This window comes from Microtus ochrogaster, unplaced genomic scaffold (genome assembly GCF_000317375.1).
Source record: "Microtus ochrogaster isolate Prairie Vole_2 unplaced genomic scaffold, MicOch1.0 UNK4, whole genome shotgun sequence".
NCBI lineage: Eukaryota > Metazoa > Chordata > Mammalia > Rodentia > Cricetidae > Microtus > Microtus ochrogaster.
The window spans coordinates 5,054,808-5,076,034 of record NW_004949102.1 but is presented as its reverse complement, the minus strand read 5'-3'; the positions used below and the strand labels follow the sequence as shown (position 1 = coordinate 5,076,034).

The following is a 21,227-nucleotide window of genomic DNA, read 5'->3' as shown; positions in this document are numbered from 1 at the left end:
GGTCTGGTGTCCTCTTCTGGCCTGCAGACATATACACAAACAGAATATTGTATACATAATAAGTAAATAAATAAATATTTAAAAAAAAGCTAAGTGAGACAAACATATTAGTTTATCATATTAAGTCTCACTAGAAGTAAGTGAAACCCCACAACACTCCATCTGCATTAGAAGCTCACAACCTGTGATTCAGCCATAAAAACAAAAAGCATATGTCATTCTACCATAGGAGGAAGTAGCAACAGAAAGTATGTATCCATTCTCAGTAGTACTTAAAATTTGACTACATCCACACTACAAGACTTGAGTCGCTAGAAGCCCAGTGTCCCAAGCCTGCAATCCCAATGCTCGGGAGGCTGAGGAAGAAGAATCACAAGTTTGAGCTCAACCTGGGTTATGTCACTTGTTTCCAAAAAAAAAAAAAAAAAAATCAACTTCATTGAGTCATTAAAAAAGTACTGTCCACCGATCACCAAAGCCAGCCAGCCAGCCTAACGAGCACAGATGTGCTCCAGCCAGTTTCCCACCCCACCTGACCAATAGTTTAAACTCTTCACTCACACAACTAAAGTTTACCAGGTTAATCGCACTGAAAGGAACTTGTAGCAGCACTCAACTCCCTAAAAAAACTAATGCTAACAGAAGCATAAACACCAACAGTGGTGGTGCTCCCCTTTAATCCCAGCACTCGGGAGCAGAGGCAGGCGGATCTCTGTGAGTTCGAGGCCAGCCTGGTCTACGAGAGCTAGTTCCAGGAAACCCTGTCTTGAAGAAAAAAAAAAAAAAACACCAACAATGACAGATACTACTTAACTCCTACTTAGAATATGAACGCTATTTAATCCCAATTCTGTCTGCTTTAGCATTTGTTTTCATCCGTTTCCATCACAGGAAAACTTGGAAATAGTGGACTAATTCATAAGATGTCAAAACAGCCTAACTCTTGGTCCTAAGAACCAAACCTCAGCCTCTCATTCCATGCATTTATTCAGTAGACTGTCAGCTACTGATCTCACCAGGATACAGGAGCAATTACTACCCTGCTGCCTGCTCCTTTACCACCCTTAACCACACGTTATGTAGTATCTCATGTTCAGTCCATAGCATTTGTGTGTGAGACTGAACTTAAAGACACTGAAGAACTACTGTAAAAACACTGGAGAACAATCATCAGTGGAAACCCCACAGCTCTGCACTTGTCATTCTCTGCTGGAAACACTTCCCTTGTGGATGGCTCTTTATGTCCAACCGATTTCAGTGCAGACGCCAACTGAGAGGATTCTTTCCTAAACACACTATTTAAAGGAATCGCCTCTCTCTTGCTCCCAACCACCCTGTTGTAGTCCACCATGTGAATTCACTATGCTCCATTACATGCTTACTTATTCCCTTCTTTACTGTCTGACTCCTCCATGAGCCATAGGATAAAAACCCAATGCCCAGATAGAGCTTGAACAAAAACTAAATGTTCAATAAAAAAAAAGTATCACAAAGCCTGGCATAGGGGCACATGCCCACATTCCCAGCTCTCAGGAGGAAAAGGCAGAAGGACTGCCACAAGTTTGAGGCCAGCCTGACCAATCAACATAGTGCTTCACAATGAGACCTGTCGGGGGGTAGGACGGAATATAATTACTTACTATTTATTTAGTTCCGTGGCAGCACTACTATCCGCATAACTAGAGCCGGAGGGATGCTTCATTTTCACTGAAAAATCTCAGAAAGTGTTCAAGATACAAAAATAACTTTGTGTTCCTTTACTGACCTTGATTGAAACCTCCCATGCATAACCGCTGGGAAATGGGCAATGTCAAACCTACAGGGAAAGTATCCTTATTCTACTTCTGTGCACATGACTCCTCGAAAAGATTTTCCAGCTACCCTATACTTCTAAATGGTAAACAAGGGTATCTTAAGTAGCTCAGCAACAGGGATGCTTTTGTTTGTCCTACGTAAAATAAGCACATACAGAAGGAAGCAACTCAAAAGCCACCTGTGTGGTGCATGCTGATAATCGCAGCACTGAGGCAGAGGCAGGAGGATGGCAAGTCCGAGGTCACAGGAGTTTGAAGACAATCTGGTCACAGGAGACTCTGTCTTAAAAACAGAAAAGTCAAGAAAGTCAACATCAACAGGCTACTCTGTCCCCACTCAAATCTCAAAAGAAACACACTTCTTAGTGCAGAAGTCTAAAATATATTTAAGTATAATGAACTCAATTTTAGAAACCATCTTCTACAGGCTATACTTCAAAGAAATGTCCACAAAGCTACCTGGGAGGAAATTTACATTTCACAACAAACAGGCAGCGAGAATGCTATGGAAACAGCAAGCTAAGGTCATTCACTCTGAAGACTAACCAAGGGTCCTTTCCCCTTCCGAGAGAGTGAGTGCGGGACTCCACAACCCTCCAGCCTTCCACACCGTGCAGTAAGGTAAGCTACTTCCACATCTGCTTGCAACAGGCAGGGAAGACTGAAGAACACGCCTCATTCTACAGCTGTCATGTGCGCCTGCTGAGGAGGTGCGCATGCAAACACCAAATTTCAGAGCTAAAGGTAACTAGGTCAGTAAAGCCAGAAGACAGCCTTTTCTAAGTAGCCACTAAGGGGATGACCAAACCTCACCTATGGAACATCTGCAGACACGGTCTGTCACAGCTAAAGGAAAGTCTAGCATAGTATTCAGAGACTCAGAGCGGGGAGCTTTCACGGGTTCAAAAATAAGATCGGATATGATAGAGACATGTAATTACCCGAGCTGCATTCTGCCCACCTGCATCACTGCTAGTATCCCAACTCAAAACACAGAAATCTGTGTTCATATTTCCCTCAACATGAGTAACAAGATAGCTCTTTAAAGCTTGTGTCAGCTTATTGCCCACTTTCTCCATAAGGATACTCCAGAACCAACCATCTTTCCCCCAATCTAGAAAGTACACACAGCCACTGGCATCACAGTTGGTTTTTTTTAAAAAACACTAGTGAGCCGGGCGGTGGTGGCGCACGCCTTTAATCCCAGCACTTGGGAGGCAGAGGCAGGCAGATCTCTGTGAGTTCGAGACCAGCCTGGTCTACAGAGCTAGTTCCAGGACAGGCTCCAAAGCCACAGAGAAACCCTGTCTCGAAAAACAAAAAAAAACAAAAAAAACAAAAAAAATACTAGTGAGAGAGAGAGAGAGAACTATTCCTCACTGAAAAATGACTTCTACCATCAACCATTTCTGACCCTCAGATCAGCCCAGTGCACAGGACCTGAATGCTCCCACTCAAAAACACACCTTCGACTACTCAGTGTTCCAATTTCTGTACCCTTCCTACTCAGTGTTCCAATTTCTGTACCCTTCCAAAAGGCAGAAGAAAGCAGCACCTCAGTTTTCTATCAATACCTGTTTCTTTCTCTTTCCTGCAAGAGAGCTCTCCACCCTCCTTCACAGACTTCTTACAAAGCAGTTTCTAGTACCACTGAAAACTATTACTCTCCAAGAAAATAAAACTTCACTTAGCAGAAGAGCTTCAGAGAGCAATTTGCCACTGGTTGATTTTTCATCCGAGACAAGGCCTCTAAACCGGACACAAATCTGCTGCTGGTAACTCACCCACCCACCCTCTGCAGTGTGGGCAGGGCGTGCAGCAGCCCATGCGCGGTACAGACTGCGCAAATCACTGAATTTTAAATGACATACAACAAATACTCCTAAGCACACAGCAACCATACACACCAAATGAAGTCACACAACCACAACAGCAGCAACCAGCAAGTCATGGAACAGCACCTAATCTTTTCTCTCAACTCAATTACAGTCAGCTTCCACTGTTCTATAATTTGTGGTCATGCATTACCAACCCCACCCTTCATGTTAGAAAGTAATACCCCAGAGTCTTAAAGTCCTGGAGTCAGGCCCCACAGCACAGTTTATACTAGTTTGTGTTGTGGCAGGCAGACCTGGGTTCAAGTTTGGCCTCTGCCTCTATTTACTAATAAAAAAAGGTACCTGGGTAAGTGAGCCTATCTGAGCCTCAGATTAGACATCTGCTTACTAGATGGTACAGATGAAATGCAGAGAGAAGGCAGCTGAAGACGTGAGTGACCACTGATAATACAGTATCCACAGGGGAAATAATCTGTGAGTGGGCACAATCACCTCAGAGAATCCAGATACCCTGGAGGCTGCCAACATTGTTGAAAGCAAAAATAGGTTCAGCTTCCTACAACTCCCCTCCTACAAAAGGGCTGCCTTTAAGAAAAAGTCAAGCCTTAGTAAGAAAACTAAAAAATCCACGGCAGGCCACCAAAACCACGCCGGACAACTAAGCGATACTCTGTTCCTGTAATGAAGAGAAGACCAGTGTGAATGAAAGAGGAAGCACTTCAGAAAAATTCTTTCAGGAGTCAAAATTTCAGAGAGAAAACATGGACCTTGGAAATTCCCTATTCATTGCGTCTAATGAATTCTGACTGTCTGGTACATAAACAGAAAAGGCAATAAGGCAATACTGCATATCCCAAGAAATCTCAGCTGACAGCTGATAGCTGAGATTTATCTAAGAAATGAAGACATAAGCATTCTAGGAATCTGGAGATTGAATTTACACACATAAGCTGCAAAATACTTGTGTCTGAGAGCGGCACATGTTTGTATACATACTTGGGTGTATGTTAGGGAACATGTGCCTGAGTGCTCATGCGGAGGCCATATAAGGCTACTGGAACATAGGAGAACATCTCGCTCTTCACCTTATTCCCAGGATAACACTTAGGTTACAGGAACTGGAATGGCCATGTCCAGCTTGAATGTGGATTCTAAAAGATTTGAACCCAGGTCCTCATGATTGCACAGCAAGCACTTTTATCCACTGAGCCACCTTTTCAGGTCCCAGTGAAAGAAAACAGGACAGCAAAAGGATTGTTTAAAAACTGGCTCTTTGAGGAAAAGAATATCTTCCACTCTGGAGGGAAAAATTGAAGTTATGATATGAAAAGCAATCTAAAAGAGTACAATCATCTCAATCTGAAAACCTGTTGTTAACAAACAAGAAAAGTCAGAGCTCAATGTGGGGGGGGGGGGAAAAAAGGACAGATCATATAAAAAAATAAAACAGATTTGTGCTACAAAATTAGCGTGGGAAAGCCGGGCGATGGTGGCGCACGCCTTTAATTCCAGCATTCGGGAGGCAGAGGCAGGCGGATCTCTGGGAGTTCGAGACCAGCCTGGTCTACAGAGCTAGTTCCAGGACAGGCTACAAAGTCACAGAGAAACCCTGTCTCGAAAAAACCAAAAAAAAAAAAAAAAATAGCGTGGGAGTGAGGGTGATAGAATTCAAAATTCCGAATGAAGAAAGTGAAGGTACGCAAGTGGGCAGGATCTGTACAGGTTAGAGTCCTACACAGGGAATCTGAACACCTGGGCTCTGGTTATTGGCTCCAATCCAAACTGCCATGTGCCCTTAAGGCACTGGCCTTCTTTAAAACAAGTCTCCTTACCCTTAGGAAATGAGGAAATACTAATTAGCATAAGATCCCTGCCAGCCTAAGGCAAAAGTATGCAAAGATCAGGGGCTTTCAGGCCTTACAAACTGGACACAGAGAGAAAGTTGAGAAAACTTTGTGTAAGTAACTGAGAGTCAGTGGAAACAGAAAAACTTCATGACAGCTAAGCACTCCTGGGGTTCCAGGAAAGAAAAGATGTCAGGATCTCGGAAAACAGCGAACTGATCGGCATAAGTCAAAATGGACCGAAAGAGGGGGATGGGAAGAACTATCCATGAACTATCTCCGTTAATGTATCAGTAACAGATCTGCTTCTGGTAAACAGCCAGGGGCTCCGAAAGCCGCGACCACGAGAATCACTGTGACCGAACCCATGACAGGGTGACCAGAAGGCAAAAGTCAAGGGGAGTTCGTGCGGGGTTCTGCCAGGTGAAGATTCGGAGTGGGTGGAGAGTGAGGAAGGGGCAGAGGAAAGGCGAACTGAGACCATGCAGGCTGACGGAAGGGGAAGGAGTCAATGCCTGACTCCCGCTCCAAGGCGACAGAGGGGTCCGGGTCTGGGGCCCCGCTCTCACCATCTTGACGATGCCCCGCTGCACGGTGGGGACCGCGGGTCCCCCGGAGGAGCCGCCGCTCTGCGCGGAGGAGGCCATGTGTGGAGCTGGAAGGGCAGCGAGTGGGGCGGCCGGCCGGGCTGGAGGTGTCAGGATAGGTGTCGGCGCTGGGGAGAGGTTGCAGCGACGAGGAGGAGGCAGGCAGGCGACAGGCTACCGACGGCGGACTGGACGGAGGCGCCAGGCGCACACTAAAGCAGCAGCGGGACTGAGAGCAAAAGAGGAGACGCGATCTCCGCCGCCGCCACACGTTCTACTCGCCGCGCAAGCGTGCCAGAGCGCCACCGCCTTCCGGCCAATTAGCGTCCAGAACCCGCCGGACCTCAAGCCAATAGGCACGCTGTTCGTGAAGCCCCGCCCCTTGGTTCCAAAAAGGGTGGGGAGCTCCAGGAAGCGCTGAAAGAGCTGATTTGCGGTGACGGGCGAACTACGGGGCGGGACTTCCGGGGAAGTCTGAGACCGTGGTGTCGGGAGGTGTAGTGGGAAGGAAAGGACACGTCAGCATCTGACCGTGGGGCGCGGGGAGCCATGGGAGCACCGAAGGCGGGGCCGGTCGCGCCCTCCTGCCTGGCCCCGACCCCGACCCGACCCGCCCCTCCGGCGGCAAAGCGGGCACGTGAAATAGCTGCACACCGGGTCTGAGCACCAGGCCTCTGGTCCTGGAGCCTGGGAGTCTCAGTGCAGGCTGCTCTCGGAGCTCCGGCGTTTCCCCTCTGCAGAGTAGAGGCGACTTTGGAAAGTCGCAGCCATTGGGCAAGCTGCTGATGTTGGTCTTGACTCGGAAAGCGGCCGCGGATCTTTACCACTGGGGTAAAGTGAGCTCTGCTAATGTTTGTTGATGGAAGTAATAGCGGAATGACGCGTCCTGTTCACGCGGAGAATGACCTCGTTTTCTGATTTCTTTGCTGCTCCAGCTGAGCTTGGAAAAGCCTTGGGATGTGCCATCCCAGAACTGGGCAGAAAACCCCTTACCTCACTCCTGTCCTCAACAATTTAGGTAACGATATTGAAGTGGGACAGGAAAGTCATATAATTGGATGTTTAAGGAGAATTTATATTCTTGGAGTGCCCCTTTGTAGAGCATACGTCTTTGTATGTATTATTTAACAATGAAACCTGGCCTTACGCTAAAGATACTTTTCACTATAACTTTTTTAAAGAAGTTGTGTATTCACCGGTTCCTCACATCAGAATCAAGTTTTGAGGTTAGCATCTTTCTTTATCTCTATAGGCGAGTGTTCCTGATCATGAGTGCACCCTGTTCAAAAACGCAAAGCGGTCTTTACTAGTACACTCCACGGGATTATATACTTTATCAGTATTGATGAGGGCTTGGCCAGTGTCCTGTTCTCTCAACTCCGGGTCCTCAACTCTAGTGAATTTGACCTTTGTAGCAGTTTAACCACACTCCAGAATATTTGAAATAGTATAAATTTATAGTTGAAACTGTAATTCCAAACATCTCATTTTCTGATCATAATTACTGTTCTTCTTCCATACTCATCCACTTAATTCTCTTTTGCCTTGTATTAATTTTCTATTTCTTCACAACCATTGATCATGCAAGTCAATACTAACAACCAAATTGTATGGCGCAGAAGCATGCACAAAATACACTGCCTGCTACGTACTTTTCCCCTACAGTATGTAATTTAGTCCTTGGGACAAGCCTACAAGGTACATACAATCTGTTTCTTCAAAGGAGGGCATTGATGTTTTGTCTGTTTTAAAGTGAACAGGGACCTCAAGATGGCTCCACAGGTACAGGTGCTTGCATGCAAGCCTGTTGACTTGAGTTCAATCCCTAGGACTTACACGGTGGAATGAGAAAAGCAACTCTTGCAAGTCGTCCTCTGACCCTTCATGCAAACTGTGACATGCACACCACGCACATACATAAAGAAATGTAATTTTTAATTTTTTTTAAAAAGATTACTTATTTATTTATTTTGTATACAGTGTTATATCTTCATGTATGCCTGCAGGCAAGAACAGGGCACCAGACCTCATCACAGATCATTGTGAGCCACCATGTGGGTGCTGGGAATTGAACTCAGGACCTTTAGTAGAGCAGCCAGTGCTCTTAACCTCTGAGCCATCTCTCCAGCCCTTTTCTAAAATCTTTTCTTTTTTTTTTTTTGAGCATGTCCTGGAACTAGCTCTTGTAGACCATGCTGGCCTCGAACTCACAGAGATCCGCCTGCCTCTGCTTCCCAAGTGCTGGGATTAAAGGCGCCACCACTGCCTGGCTTAAATGTTTTTTTTATTAAGCAGCGCTAGGCCAGGATTTTAAGGGATGGAGTCTAGATGTGACTAGAACTGTCAGTCACACACAGTCTGATCTCAGGTATCTGCCTGCTTCTCCGGTGGACAAACATACCTCCTCATCCTCTGCTTGCTTTTATAGAATCCAGAGCCCAGACAAAGATGTTTAATTCTCCAATCAATGTCCATGGGAAAAACAGCACTCTGTGTGAGCCTTCTGTCTCCTTTCTTCACCTACCTTCAACGTCATTCAGCCCTCTGCACCATTGCCCCTCGTTCTTACTGTAATGCATTTTTCAGTCATGCCAATCCCTCAACTTCAGAACAAAATTCAACTCCTTAGCACAGCACACCTGGCCCCGAACTACTTCTCAGACACTTATTCCCCTCTTTCTTTTATGGTTCTAGTGTTTATTTATTTATAGGGAAGCCCCCACAAAGTCTAGATCGGACTGTCTAGAACTTTCCGCAGCAGTGGAAACGTTCTCGTTGTGCTCTGTCCAGCATGGTAGCCACCAGCCGGCTGTAGCTAATGAGCACTGGAGATGTTGCAAGTGCAACCGAGGAAGTGAATTGTTAATGTTATTTCATTTTAATTAATTTAGCTCACATTGCTTGTAACTATTGTGTCACACACTGCCCAACTGGGCCATTAAATTTTAGTCTTGCTGTCGTGTCTGTTGCCAGGATCTTTTATGTAAGTTTTTAAAGGGTTTATATATGCCTCATGTACCCATACCTGATTAAAGTGCATAATGGCACACAAATGCATGCAGGCAAAACACCAAAGCACATAAAATAAAAATATATCATTTAAAAAAAGTTTGTTCTGGAGAGGTAGCTCAGAGGTTAAGAGCACTGACTCAAAGGACCTGAGTTCAATTTCCCAGCACCCACATGGCAGCTTACAACTGTCTATAACTCCAGTTCCAGAGAATCTCACACCCACTTCTGGCCTCCATTGACACTGCACTTAACATGGTACACATATATGCAAGGAAAACAACCAAACAAGTAAAAAAATTAACTGCATAATGGCATAAATCACCTTTTTTCTTCTTAAAATGGTTTGTGAGATGGGGTCTCCCCAAGTGTCTCAGAATAGCCCCAAACTATCAACTTTCCTGCCTCAGCCTCCTGAGACCTGGGATTGCAGGTATGTAATAGCACTTTCTGCTTTAAAGCAAATTTCTAAGGAACCAGCCCAAAGATTTTACTTTATAACATTAGAAGTGGAACTCAAATCCTGTTTTAAGAAAAATAAGGAAGGAGAGGGAACGACCAGCTTACAAATCACAATCCCAGAGAACCTAGACAACAATGAGGACCCTCAGAGAGACATACATAGATCTAATCTACAAGGGAAGTAGAAAAAAGACAAGATCTCCTGAGTAAATTGGGAGCATGTGGACCTTGGGAGAGGGTTGAAGAAGAAGAGAGAGGCAGGGAGGGGAGCAAGGGAGAGAGAGAGAAAGAGAGACAGGGAGAGAGAGAGAGAAAGTGAGCCAGGCATGATAGCTCATGCCTCTCTAGTCCCAGCACTGGGAAACTGAAACAGGAGGATTTACACAAGTTCGAGGCCAACTTGGTCTACGAGGCAAATGCCAGGTCAGTCAGGGTTCCATAGCAAGACTCTGTCTCAAAAAAACCAACCAAACAAAAAAAGACAATTTATCCTATTCTTTGAGATATAAATATTTTGTAAGCCTTGTGGTGCAATTCTTTACTAACCCAAGGAAGATACGTTGCCTTATCTTAATTATCACGTGAAGGATTCATGGAGGTATAAAACTCGTCTATATGAGTTGAGTAATGGTTACAAAACTTGCAGTTGGTCAACTTTGAACCTAGTCTTTCTACTACTTGGTGGCAAATTCAACCTTTGTTTCATCCCTCTGAATGGCATCCAACCTTGGTGGTCTATAGTCTTTTTTTTAATATTTATTTATTTATTTATTATGTATACAATATTCTGTCTGTGTGTATGTCTGCAGGCCAGAAGAGGGCACCAGACCTCATTCCAGATGGTTGTGAGCCACCATGTGGTTGCTGGGAATTGAACTCAGGACCTTTGGAAGAGCAGGCAATGCTCTTAACCTCTGAGCTATCTCTCCAGCCCCCGTGGTCTATAGTCTTGTACAATTATATAGTTTTACTCCTGCTGCAGCTGTTGGCTTTGAGCACTGTTGAGTTTTCACTGTAGCCTGCCTGCTATCCAGATTTCTAAAGACAAGAACATAAGCAGATCTCCAGACAATGGTGCCACCTTTGTTGTTGGGAGTCTCTAAAGATGGCCAAGCAAGAATGAAACCTGAGCATTTCTTTCTATCTCTGGAACATGGAAGCCAGTAATTAGCAAACTCAGTTACAGAGGCTTCACCAGACAATAGCAAGCTCTGTTAACTTCAAGATAAGCATACTTTTCCCCTCAGAGATCAAGGAGTGAGAAGTACATGTTCAGAGACACAGTCATGCCAGTAAAGCACCTGAGCTCTCTTGGCTTGTCTCTCAGAGCTGCAGAGGAAGAAAAAGAGGAGGCAGGGCCAGTACCAGAAATAGCTGCCCATAGCCAAGAGGTGGTGGCTCACGCCGTTAATCCCAGCACTCAGGAGGCAGAGGCAGGTCTGGTCTACAGAGCAAGTTTCAGGTCAGGCATCAAAGCTAGAGGGAAACCTTGCCTTGAAAAACCACATTTTTTTTAATCAGGAAAGCATTAGTTTTCTTGGAAGTACCTACTTCAAGGCCTGACCTCTTCTCACTGCAGAGGCAACAGAGATGGCATTTAGATTGAAAAGGCGGAAGAAATCAAGAATGGGTAAATCAAGAAGAAATCAAGAATGAGGTGGCCTCAACACACTGGACGTCTTCTTCACTTCTAGCTCTATTCTGCCCTCGTAGGACTCTGGCTTGTTCCCTATCTCATACCTTCTTCAAAGTAGAATCCCGGGGCTGGAGAGATAGCTCAGGGGTTAAGAGTATTGCCTGTTCTTCCAAAGGTCCTGAGTTCAATTCCCAGCAACCACATGGTGGCTCACAACCATCTGTGATGAGATCTGGTGCCCTCTTCTGGCCTGCAGGCATACACACAGACAGAACATTGTATACATAATAAATAAATAAATAAATAAATAAATAAATAAATAAACAAACAAACAAAGTAGAATCCCGGTCCCTCATACTCTCCAGGCTTCAAAAGCAGAAAGCTTGTGTTTTAACATTGCTGGCTCCGTGTCTCCCTTCTAAGGCAGACTCCCTCAACTGCCTTTCAGGGAGATGCAGAGCAGGGATTCCTGGCCTTGGTTGTTCACAATGGCTCCAGCAGTTCTAGCTCTACTATGGAACTCACTCCAAACACACACTCAACCATTTATTGCTCAGTTCAGACACAGTTCCCCCTCCAACCAGAAATGAATTCTCCCATCCCTGTTTCCCCAGACCCTTTGAAAAATACTTTTCCAAAGTGATGTGTTCCATAGCCTCCTGGTACTATAGTTATTTATGTAGTGCTTGAACTGACCTAAACTTTATTATAATAAGCTCCTGTGAGTCATTAACATTTATGTCCCTTGTTGGCCTAGCATTGCTTTCTTTCATTCCTGTAATCTCAGTAGTGAGCTAAGGCAAGAGGGTTACTATGAATTTGAGGACAGCCTGAGCTATATAGTGAGTTCCAGGGTAGTATAGGCAATAGAGACCTTGTCTCAAGAAAACAACCAAAACAGAGTCTGGGAATATATTTCAGTTGATACTAAGCCTAATTAACATGCACGACGCCCTGGATTTGATCCCTACCACTGCATAAAACTAGGTGTGGTCACTAGCACTCAGGAGGTTGAGGCACGACGATTAGAAATTGAAGGATAAGGCGGATCTCTGTGAGTTCGAGACCAGCCTGGTCTACAAGAGCTAGTTCCAGGACAGGCTCCAAAACCACAGAGAAACCCTGTCTCGAAAAACCAAATAAATAAATAAATAAATAAATAAATAAATAAATAAATAAAAGAAATTCAAGGATATCAAATTTGGGGCTGCAATGAAAACTAAGTTTTTAATTGGACATGTCTGCATAGAAGATGGAGACAGTCTTATTTCTCTTTCTTGTTCTATCAGTATTGGGGATATTTAGAGTGGAAAATGAGATTACAGAGAGGGTTCTTATCATTGAACAATTTTTGATTAATTTATTTATGTTCTAGGTGTATAAATGTTTTGTCTGCATGCATGTAGATGTGCTACATGCCTACTGCCCACAGAGGCCAGAGGAGAATGCTGGATCCCCTGGAACTGGAGTTGTGGATGGTTGTAAGCTGTCATCTGGGTGCTGGGAACTAAACCCAGGTTCTCTGCAAGAGCAGCAAGTGCTTTTAACCAATGAGTCACCTCTCCAACAACTCATTGAATAAATTAGACATAGAATAACTCATTGGGACATGAATAATTTTTACCTCCTGCACCGGGCAGTGGTGGCGCACGCCTTTAATCCCAGCACTCGGGAGGCAGAGGCAGGTAGATCTCTGTGAGTTTGAGGCCAACCTAGACTACAAGAGCTAGTTCCAGGACAGGGGCCGTAGCTACAGAGAAACCCTGTCTCGAAAAACCAAAAAAAAAAATTAACTCCTGTTTACAGTAGTCTATGACTCTATTTCTTCCTCTTCTCAAGAAACCATGTGTGTCTTAATTTCACGTAGGACAGGCTAGCCATTAAAGCAAAAAAACTAATATAGGTCACTATATTACTTAGTAGCCTAAAGAATATAAAAATTTGTTTCTCTCTCGTGTAACAGCCAAAGACAATGGCTTTCCTTATTATCTAATTTTCCACCTATTAGTAGTCATTCTACCAGAAAAACTGTTCTGAGCATATTCTGGAGGGCTACTCAAGTTCGTCTTAATACTGAGTCACATTGGAAAGAGTCCATGGAAGTGAACTTACGAAATTAACTCTGAAGATTTCACACACAGCCAGGTTTAAGAAGACATTATCAGATTGCTTCATCCCAACCATAGAAGAAACAGCATGCGTATGGAACAGTGATCTGGAGCATCTATTCTATCCTGAAGAATCCAACCACTACCCTTCTAGTATTTGGGCTCCATATAATTGGCCACGACTCATAAATTGGTAAATGGTTGAATGTTTGGCCATTTCTCCTTCCATACAAAATAATCAAGTAGGTGCACTGCCCTGAAAATTGAGTGGATTTATTTTTTTTTCTTTTTTTTTTTTATTGAGAAAAGGAAAAAAAACAAGTTTCCACCTCCTCCCAGCCTCCCATTTCCCTCCCCCTCCTCCCACCCTGGATTTATTTTTTTTAAATATTTATTTATTATGTATGCAATATTCTGTCTGTGTCTATGCCTGCAGGCCAGAAGAGGGCACCAGGCCCCATTACAGATGGTTGTGAGCCACCATGTGGTTGCTGGGAATTGAACTCAGGACCTTTGGTAGAGCAGGCAATGCTCTTAACCTCTGAGCCATCTCTCCAGCCCTTGAGTGGATTTATTATATTCATCACTGTCCTACAAGAGTTCCCAAAGACCAGACGGTGGTGGTGCATGCCTTTAATCCCAGCACTCAGGAGGCAGAGGCAGGCGGATACTGTGAGTTCGAGGCCAGCCTGGACTACAAGAGCTAGTTCCAGGACAGGCTCCAAAACTACAGAGAAACCCTGTCTCGAAAAAAAAAAAATATTCCAAGAGAAGGGAGTAAGCAAATGCAACCAGTTGACTTCTGGTTTCTTGCATATGGAACACAGCTACTGGTACCCAGACCTGAATCCTCTCTTCCACTTCCACCTGTTGTAAGAGAGAATCGCCTGTAAGGCCATAGGTGCAGCTAGGAATAAGAAGGCAGTACAGTAAGAGTAGGGACGTGGGACAATGGAGCTTGTTCATGTAGATTAAGTGTGCCTTCAAGGCTTATTTTGACCTGGCCAAGTATGTGTGTGTACATATACATACATACATACATACATACATACATACATATACACATAGATGCATATATTTGATGAAGCAGTGCTGCTATAGGCACTATAGGTATAGATAGCTAACTTTATGACCTGGTTGGTCAGATATTTACCGGGATATGATGGACTACTCAGGCTGCATAATCATCTAGTGGTCCAAGGTTAAACATTTAGTCCATGCTAAGGCCCAGTTACAGGCCAAATGGCAGCTTATTATTCTCAGAGACCTTGTTGCAGTACTCCAATGATCTGGCCTATGATTCTGTAAGATTCACTTGACAGCATGACTGTCTGCCACTGATGGTCAAGCACTATTGGTCTGCTGAACTCTGTGGCCAAGGGACAGAAAGTTTACAGGGCAGCTTGGACCAGCTGCACAGTCTTCCCTTGCTCTGGGCTCCACTCAAAACTCGTCACTTTGTAGGACACATCTGCAGCACTTGGCTTGGAGGTTTGAATCCTGGTCCTCAATGTTTTCTCTTACTACTTCATGAAATTCAGATCAGTCGCCTAGGCAATGCTTGTTACTTGGACAAATCTGTTTGATGTTATCATATATGTGTTCGAGTAAAACTAGGATTCTTTAGGAGTATCTAAAGATATTAGGTGTATTGTCACACCACAACATAGATTACACATACATAATAAGAGACATAGTAGCTAGTAGGTTTATAGTTAATTAAATTAGACACCCAATTTTGGAAACCGTAAAACTAATTTAAAAAATTTTTTTTTCGCCGGGCGGTGGTGGCGCACGCCTTTAATCCCAGCACTCGGGAGGCAGAGGCAGGCGGATCTCTGTGAGTTCGAGACCAGCCTGGTCTACAAGAGCTAGTTCCAGGACAGGCTCCAAAACCACAGAGAAACCCTGTCTCGAAAAACCAAAAAAAAAAAATTTTTTTTTCATGATTTGTTCTTCCTGGTCTGGGAGAATGACAGTTGATAAACCACTTGTTCTGTAAGCCACATAAAAAGCCAGGCCTGGTGGCACACAGGTGGACTTGCAGCTGTGCTGCAACCTCTGGAGCTTGGTGGCTGACTAGTTAAACCTGATAGTTTCCAGCACTCTCACACATGCATGAACATATCCACCCATACACATGAATGCACATATGTATGGTACAGAAGTAAGTACAAAAGTTTGTTCCTCCAAAACCTGTCTTATACCAGTCGCTACTAAGTTTCTCTGGAGAAACAAACTAAAAGAATGTGTCTCTAAATCTATCTCTGTTGATTTAAGAACTAACTTTAAAAATATTTTTATTTTCGTGTGTGTGTGTGTGCGTGTGTGTAGAATGCATGTGGATGCCTGTGGAGGTCAGAAAAAGGCATCAGACCTCTGAAGCTGAAGCTACAGTTGGTTGTGGGAAGCCCAATGTGGGTGATGGGAACTGGAATCAAGTCCTCTGGAAGGGCAGGAAGTGCCCTTAACCACTGAGTCATCCCTCCAGCCCCAGGAATAACTCTTGTAATTAAAAGGTTGGCAAACCCAAAAGCCGCAGAGCAGGCTGGAGAGCCAGAGATGGCACCGCTGAGCATGGAACCTACTGTCATAGGCACTAGGAAAATGCTCTGTCATTTAGCTCTGTCCCCAGCCTGATTATTGAAATGTTCGTGTGGTTTAACCTCGTAAGGTTTATTTTATTGCTTATATAGAAAAACGACAACAAGTTGAGGAAGGAAAAGCAAATCAATATTTTGAGAACCAAAACATTGATGTGGTCACATTGTATATTCTCAGCCTTCTCTATAAAGTAGAACAGAGAATAAGAAGACAGCAGGAGTCTCTATGAAACAGAGGCCCCGGGGCCCTTTCCAAGGAAGGCAGTGACCTGAAATGATCAAAGGCTGAACCTCTGGGGTGGCATGATCCCCACCAGGAAGGCAATGTCAGCTGTCTGAATTAAGAGTTACCAAAGCAAGAGGTCAGGAGTGCAGGGGAAGCAGGGACTTGAGCCTGGGACTTGGTGGCTAGAACGTGAGGGTGGGGCAACCCCCCAGTAAAAGACCAGAGTACAGACAGACATGCCATTGCTCCAGACAAAGGGCAAGGGTGGAGCTGAGACACAGCCAGAGTTCAGAGGGCGTCTTAAGGGGTGCATGGTCCACTCACGGTGGATTTCAGGTGCCCCTTGCTGGATCATCTCCAGATTCATTCTGCCAGAGGATAAGTAGTGAGCCACGTTGCACTGTAATACTACAGAGACACCAAACCCAGCAAACCATCGCTGAGACTGTTCTTTGTGCTTCAGAGTGGCATAAATTCCTGTAAGAGAGGGTTTTGTGAGACAGCGGGACAGTTCTTAATTCCGCAGCCCCATCGTTCAGCAGGGAGTGGCTAGCAGAGCTACTCTCTGGAGGGTGCTTCCGAGTATAGCACGTAGCTTCCTACCGAAACTGAAACAAGCTAAACAGCCAGAGAGTTATGTGTTGTTTATACATTTTGAAAATGAGACTCCCGCCATAAGGCATCTGAGCCGTTTCTCTGCCTGGAGCTTTGCCCCTGAAACAGAAAACAAAGATAGGCAAAATCTCTACCTTTCTGAGAGCCAACATTCTAATATTAGAACTCCAGGGTACTATCAATGTGCTAAGTGATTCTCAACTGGTTGGTCACGACCCCACAGGGGTCAGATATCAGATATTTACATTATGATTCATAACAGTAGCAAACTTTATGAGGCAGCAATGAAATAATTTTCTGTTTGGGGTCACCACAATATAAGGAACTGTATTAAAAAGTCACAGCATTATGAAGGCTGAGAGCCACTATCCCAGTAGATTTTAAATTTGAAGTCTGCAAGAAGTACTTGCAACGAGGAAAATATAAAAATAATAATGTTACTGCACGTACTGGCTTTGTGGGAGCCTAGGCAGTTTGGATGCTTACCTTACTAGACCTGGATGGAGGTGGGTGGTCCTTGGACTTCCCACTGGGCAGGGAACCCTGATAGCTCTATGGGCTGACGAGGGAGGGGAACTTGATTGGGGGAGAGGGATGGAAATGGGAGGAGGTGGTGGGGAAGAGACAGAAATCTTTAATAAATAAATAAACGGAAAAAAAAGAAAAACAAAAACAAAACAAGAAAGGGAAAAAAATAATAATGTAAGGTTATATAATTTTCATGGATCAAAAGGAATGTATTTGATGGCAAGAGCCGGCCATTTCCCTTGATACAGAATTTTTAAGGCATTTATTACATAACTATCTAAAAAAACTACAACAGGCAATATTTTAAAGTTTTTTTTGTTGTTGTTTTTTGTGTTTTGTTTTGGTTTGGTGTTTTGAGACAGGGTTTCTCTGTAGTTTTAGAGCCTATCCTGGAACTAGCTCTTGTAGACCAGGCTGGCCTTGAACTTACAGAGATCCACTCACCTCTGCCTCCCGAGTGCTGGGATTGGATTAAAGGAACGCACCATCACCGCCCAGCCCCAAAGTTTTTTAAGAGATCAAAAAATATGACTTCTCTTGTATTAAGTCCATGCAAAAACCTAATGAAATATTTTTGGATTGCAAGTTAGTGAAAATTACATGGTAGAAAAAGAGTAATCATTATAAAAGAAGAACTTTGCTTTAAAAAATAGGACCAGGGATAAGGAGGTGATTCAGTTCTCACTGTGCAAGCATGGAAAAGACCTGACCTGGAATCCCCAAGAACCCATGTGAAAAGCCAGGCATAGCTGTGCATGCGTCTAACTCCAGATTAGCGGGTAGAGACAGCCAGATCCCGGGAGCTTTCTGCCTGGCCAGCCTAGCCAAAAATTCTGGTTCAATAAGAAACACTTATCTCTACAGCAGTAGTTCTCGACCTGTGGGTCGTGACCCTTTTGGAAGCTGAGCAACCCTTTCACAGGGATTATATATCAGATATTCACATTATGATTCATAACAGTAGCAAATTATAGTTATGAAGCAGCAATGAGATAACTATGTTTGGGGTCATCCATAGGGAACTACATTAAAAGTCACAGCACCAGGAGGGGTGAGAACCAACCACTGCTTTGAAGAATTAGACTGGGAGCAATAAAGAAAAAGTACAGATAACTTCCTCTGGCCTCTGGGCAACCTGCACACCATGTGCACGCAACACACACACACACACACACACACACACACACACACACACACTATGCATGTGCACACCCAAAAAATAGTCCCAAAACATTGAATTATTCCCACCCACAATCAAAACCCATCAAAAAGAGCAAACTAAACCTTCTAAAATAGTGAACCAAGTGAAGAGGTTAATGTGTAGGCATTCAATAACACAGACCATCTTTGTGAATGAAGTTTACAGAGAAGCCTTAAAATTGGATTCCCCAAACTTGCCATGATTCTGGCGCTCCACTTATTTCTTCTAGTTTGGGATGTAGCTCAATGGTTCGTTGTCTGTTACGCTCAAGATCTCGAGTTCAACCCCCAGCATGAGTGAATGGGATTGCAGGAGGATTTTGAGGCAAGCATAGTGATACACACCTGGAATTTAACACTCAGGAAGCTGAAGGGGGAGGACCAGAAGTTGGAGGCCTGTCTTAAAAAGGAAAATAAAATCCTGTCCTGACAGCATTGGTTCAGAGTGGATGGAGCATAACCTGAATAAAAGCTTTTAAACATGGTTCAAGCCTTTTGACCTGATGACTCTATTTTGGGACAGCTCAAGAAATATTTGTCTTAGGGCAGAATGAAAAGAGTTCAAAACAAATGTGGCCTAAGGGTTGACAGGGGTGTGGCTGTCACGATATGATTGTGAAACTTAGTCTTTGTGAAACTTGCAAGTTGCTTACCATCTCTGAGTCTCAGTTTCCTCATCTGTAAAATGGACTGCTGTGAAATTGGATGAGATAATGAATGAAGAATGCCCAGAAGTGAACTTAGGGTACCTAGGATCTAGCTCCTAATCAGCTTAGAGATGGTGACAATCTGGAGAATTTAAAACCACTGAAAGTCAAAAAGACAAACAGAGCTGGGGATGGAGGTGGGGCAGATAGATCTCTGTGAGTTCAAGGCCTGGTCTAAGAGTTAGTTACAGAACAGTCTCCAAAGCTATGGAGAAAGCCTGGCTCGAAAAACCAATAAATAAATAAATAAATAAATAAATAAATAAATAAATAAATTCAGCAATACCACTTTGGGGTATATATCCAAAGGATGTTCAATCGTGCCACAAGGACATGTGCTCAACTCTATTCATAGCAGCATTGTTTGTCATAGCCAAAACTTGGAAACAACCTAAATGCCCCTTGACCGAAGAATGGATAAGGAAAATGTGGTACATTTACACAATGGAGTACTACACAGCAGAAAACAATAACGACATCTTGAAATTTGCAGGCAAATGGATGTATCTAGAAAACATCATATTGAATGAGGTAACCCAGACACAGAAAGACAATTATCACATGTACTCACTCATAGGTGGTTTTTTTAAACATAAAGCAAAGAAAACCAGCCCACAAATCACAATCCCAGAGAACTTAGACAACAATGAGGACACTAAGAGAGACTTACATCTATCTAATCTACATGGGAAGTAGAAAAAAACAAGATCTCCTGAGTAAATTGGGAGCACGGGGACCTTGGGAGAGGGTTGACGGGATGGGGAGAGGCAGGGAGGGGAGCAGAGAAAAATGTAGAGCTCAATAAAATCAATAAAAAAAGGGCTCTAGTCTATAGTTAAAGCTAGCCTCAGACCCATCAGCCTCCTTGAAATTGCTGGATTTACAGACTCTTGTCCCCACATCCAGCAAGCAGATGTCACTTCTGAAGTTAGATTATTTAAAATGCTGGCTACTTCCATAGTGTTCTTGCACTCAGAACCCACCCCATCATTCTTCCTTTAAACTAAAAATAAACAAATTATAATTAAGCAGATCCCAATGAAAATTTTCATTTCTGCCTATTGTTTTCTTCAAAGATTTCATACCAGATTAAAACTTCCTTGGATCAGGAAACTTGAGAAAGAGAAAAGTAGTTGGAACATAGTGGAAACACAATAAAAAGTTGCGATTGATTACAAGGTGGAAATGATGAACTTTCCAGCAACATCGTATACTCCTCTCCACTCCGACCCCCCACAGCCCCCAACCCCCACACCTCTACCCCCACAAGTATTTGGGTGACCACAGGGGTTGCCACCATTTTGCTGGCCAAGGCTCATAGGCAGGACAGTACTCAGTTCGTTCCAGGGTCAGGCAGTGGAGAGAGGAATGCTGAGTCTATAAACCCTGCCTTCCCACTCTCCAGGCTAATACAACCCGGCATGTGCTCCGAGAAGAGAGCAGATTGCCTCTTTTTGGCGACAGGATGATTGATAGTTGTAGGGCTATGCTGTGCTAGCGATCAGAATTCACCAGGTGAGAAGTAATGACCAGGAGTGAGTCCCTTGTGGCCATAAAGCAACAGCCTGGAAAAGTAACAAAAGGCCCTTTCCTATTTGATTATTTTGTTTAGCCTTGCTCTGTTGAGAACTTCAGTGGACTGCATAATCCATATACTCACAATTTTTTAGTAGCTAAAAAGCCTGCCGGTGTTAGGGAGATTTCTCGGTGAGCCAAGTGCTTGCTGCACAAGCATGAGGACCTGGGGTTGGGGCTCCAACATCCACGCCTGTAACCCCAACACTGAGACCAGAGAAGCAGATCTCCCTAGCCAGCCAGTCTAACCTCAACAGTGAGCCCAGACTCAAGGAGAGCATCTAAAACAGTAAGATTGAGGAACAATTCAGAAAGAGATCCCAGCATCTATCTCTGGCCTCCACATGCACCTGCTTGGGCAAGCCCCCCTACCCGCCCCCTCCAGACCCCCGCCTGTTGCCCTCCATTGGTGCCTAAGCCAATTGTTACATATGATCTTCAATTTTCAATTTAAGTGGGGTGAGACAGTACTATA

General features: G+C 44.0%; 1 protein-coding gene and 1 long non-coding RNA gene across 2 annotated transcripts in view; one reads left to right on the top strand and one right to left on the bottom strand.

Annotated features, from left to right (window-relative positions):
- Snd1 (staphylococcal nuclease and tudor domain containing 1) overlaps positions 1-6,353 on the bottom strand; it is a 408,605-nt gene extending 402,252 nt beyond the window's left edge. Inside the window, exon 1 of the mRNA XM_005365723.2 lies at positions 6,066-6,353. Coding sequence (XP_005365780.1) covers positions 6,066-6,143 — 78 coding nt within the window. The 5' untranslated portion in view covers positions 6,144-6,353. The remainder of the gene's footprint in view (positions 1-6,065) is intronic.
- Positions 6,354-6,629: 276 nt separating this feature from the next.
- On the top strand, positions 6,630-9,155 carry LOC113458133. Its single transcript, XR_003378565.1, has 3 exons — positions 6,630-6,914; positions 7,019-7,101; positions 8,512-9,155. It is a non-coding gene; the product is annotated as an uncharacterized LOC113458133 (long non-coding RNA).
- The last annotated feature ends 12,072 nt before the right edge of the window (positions 9,156-21,227 follow it).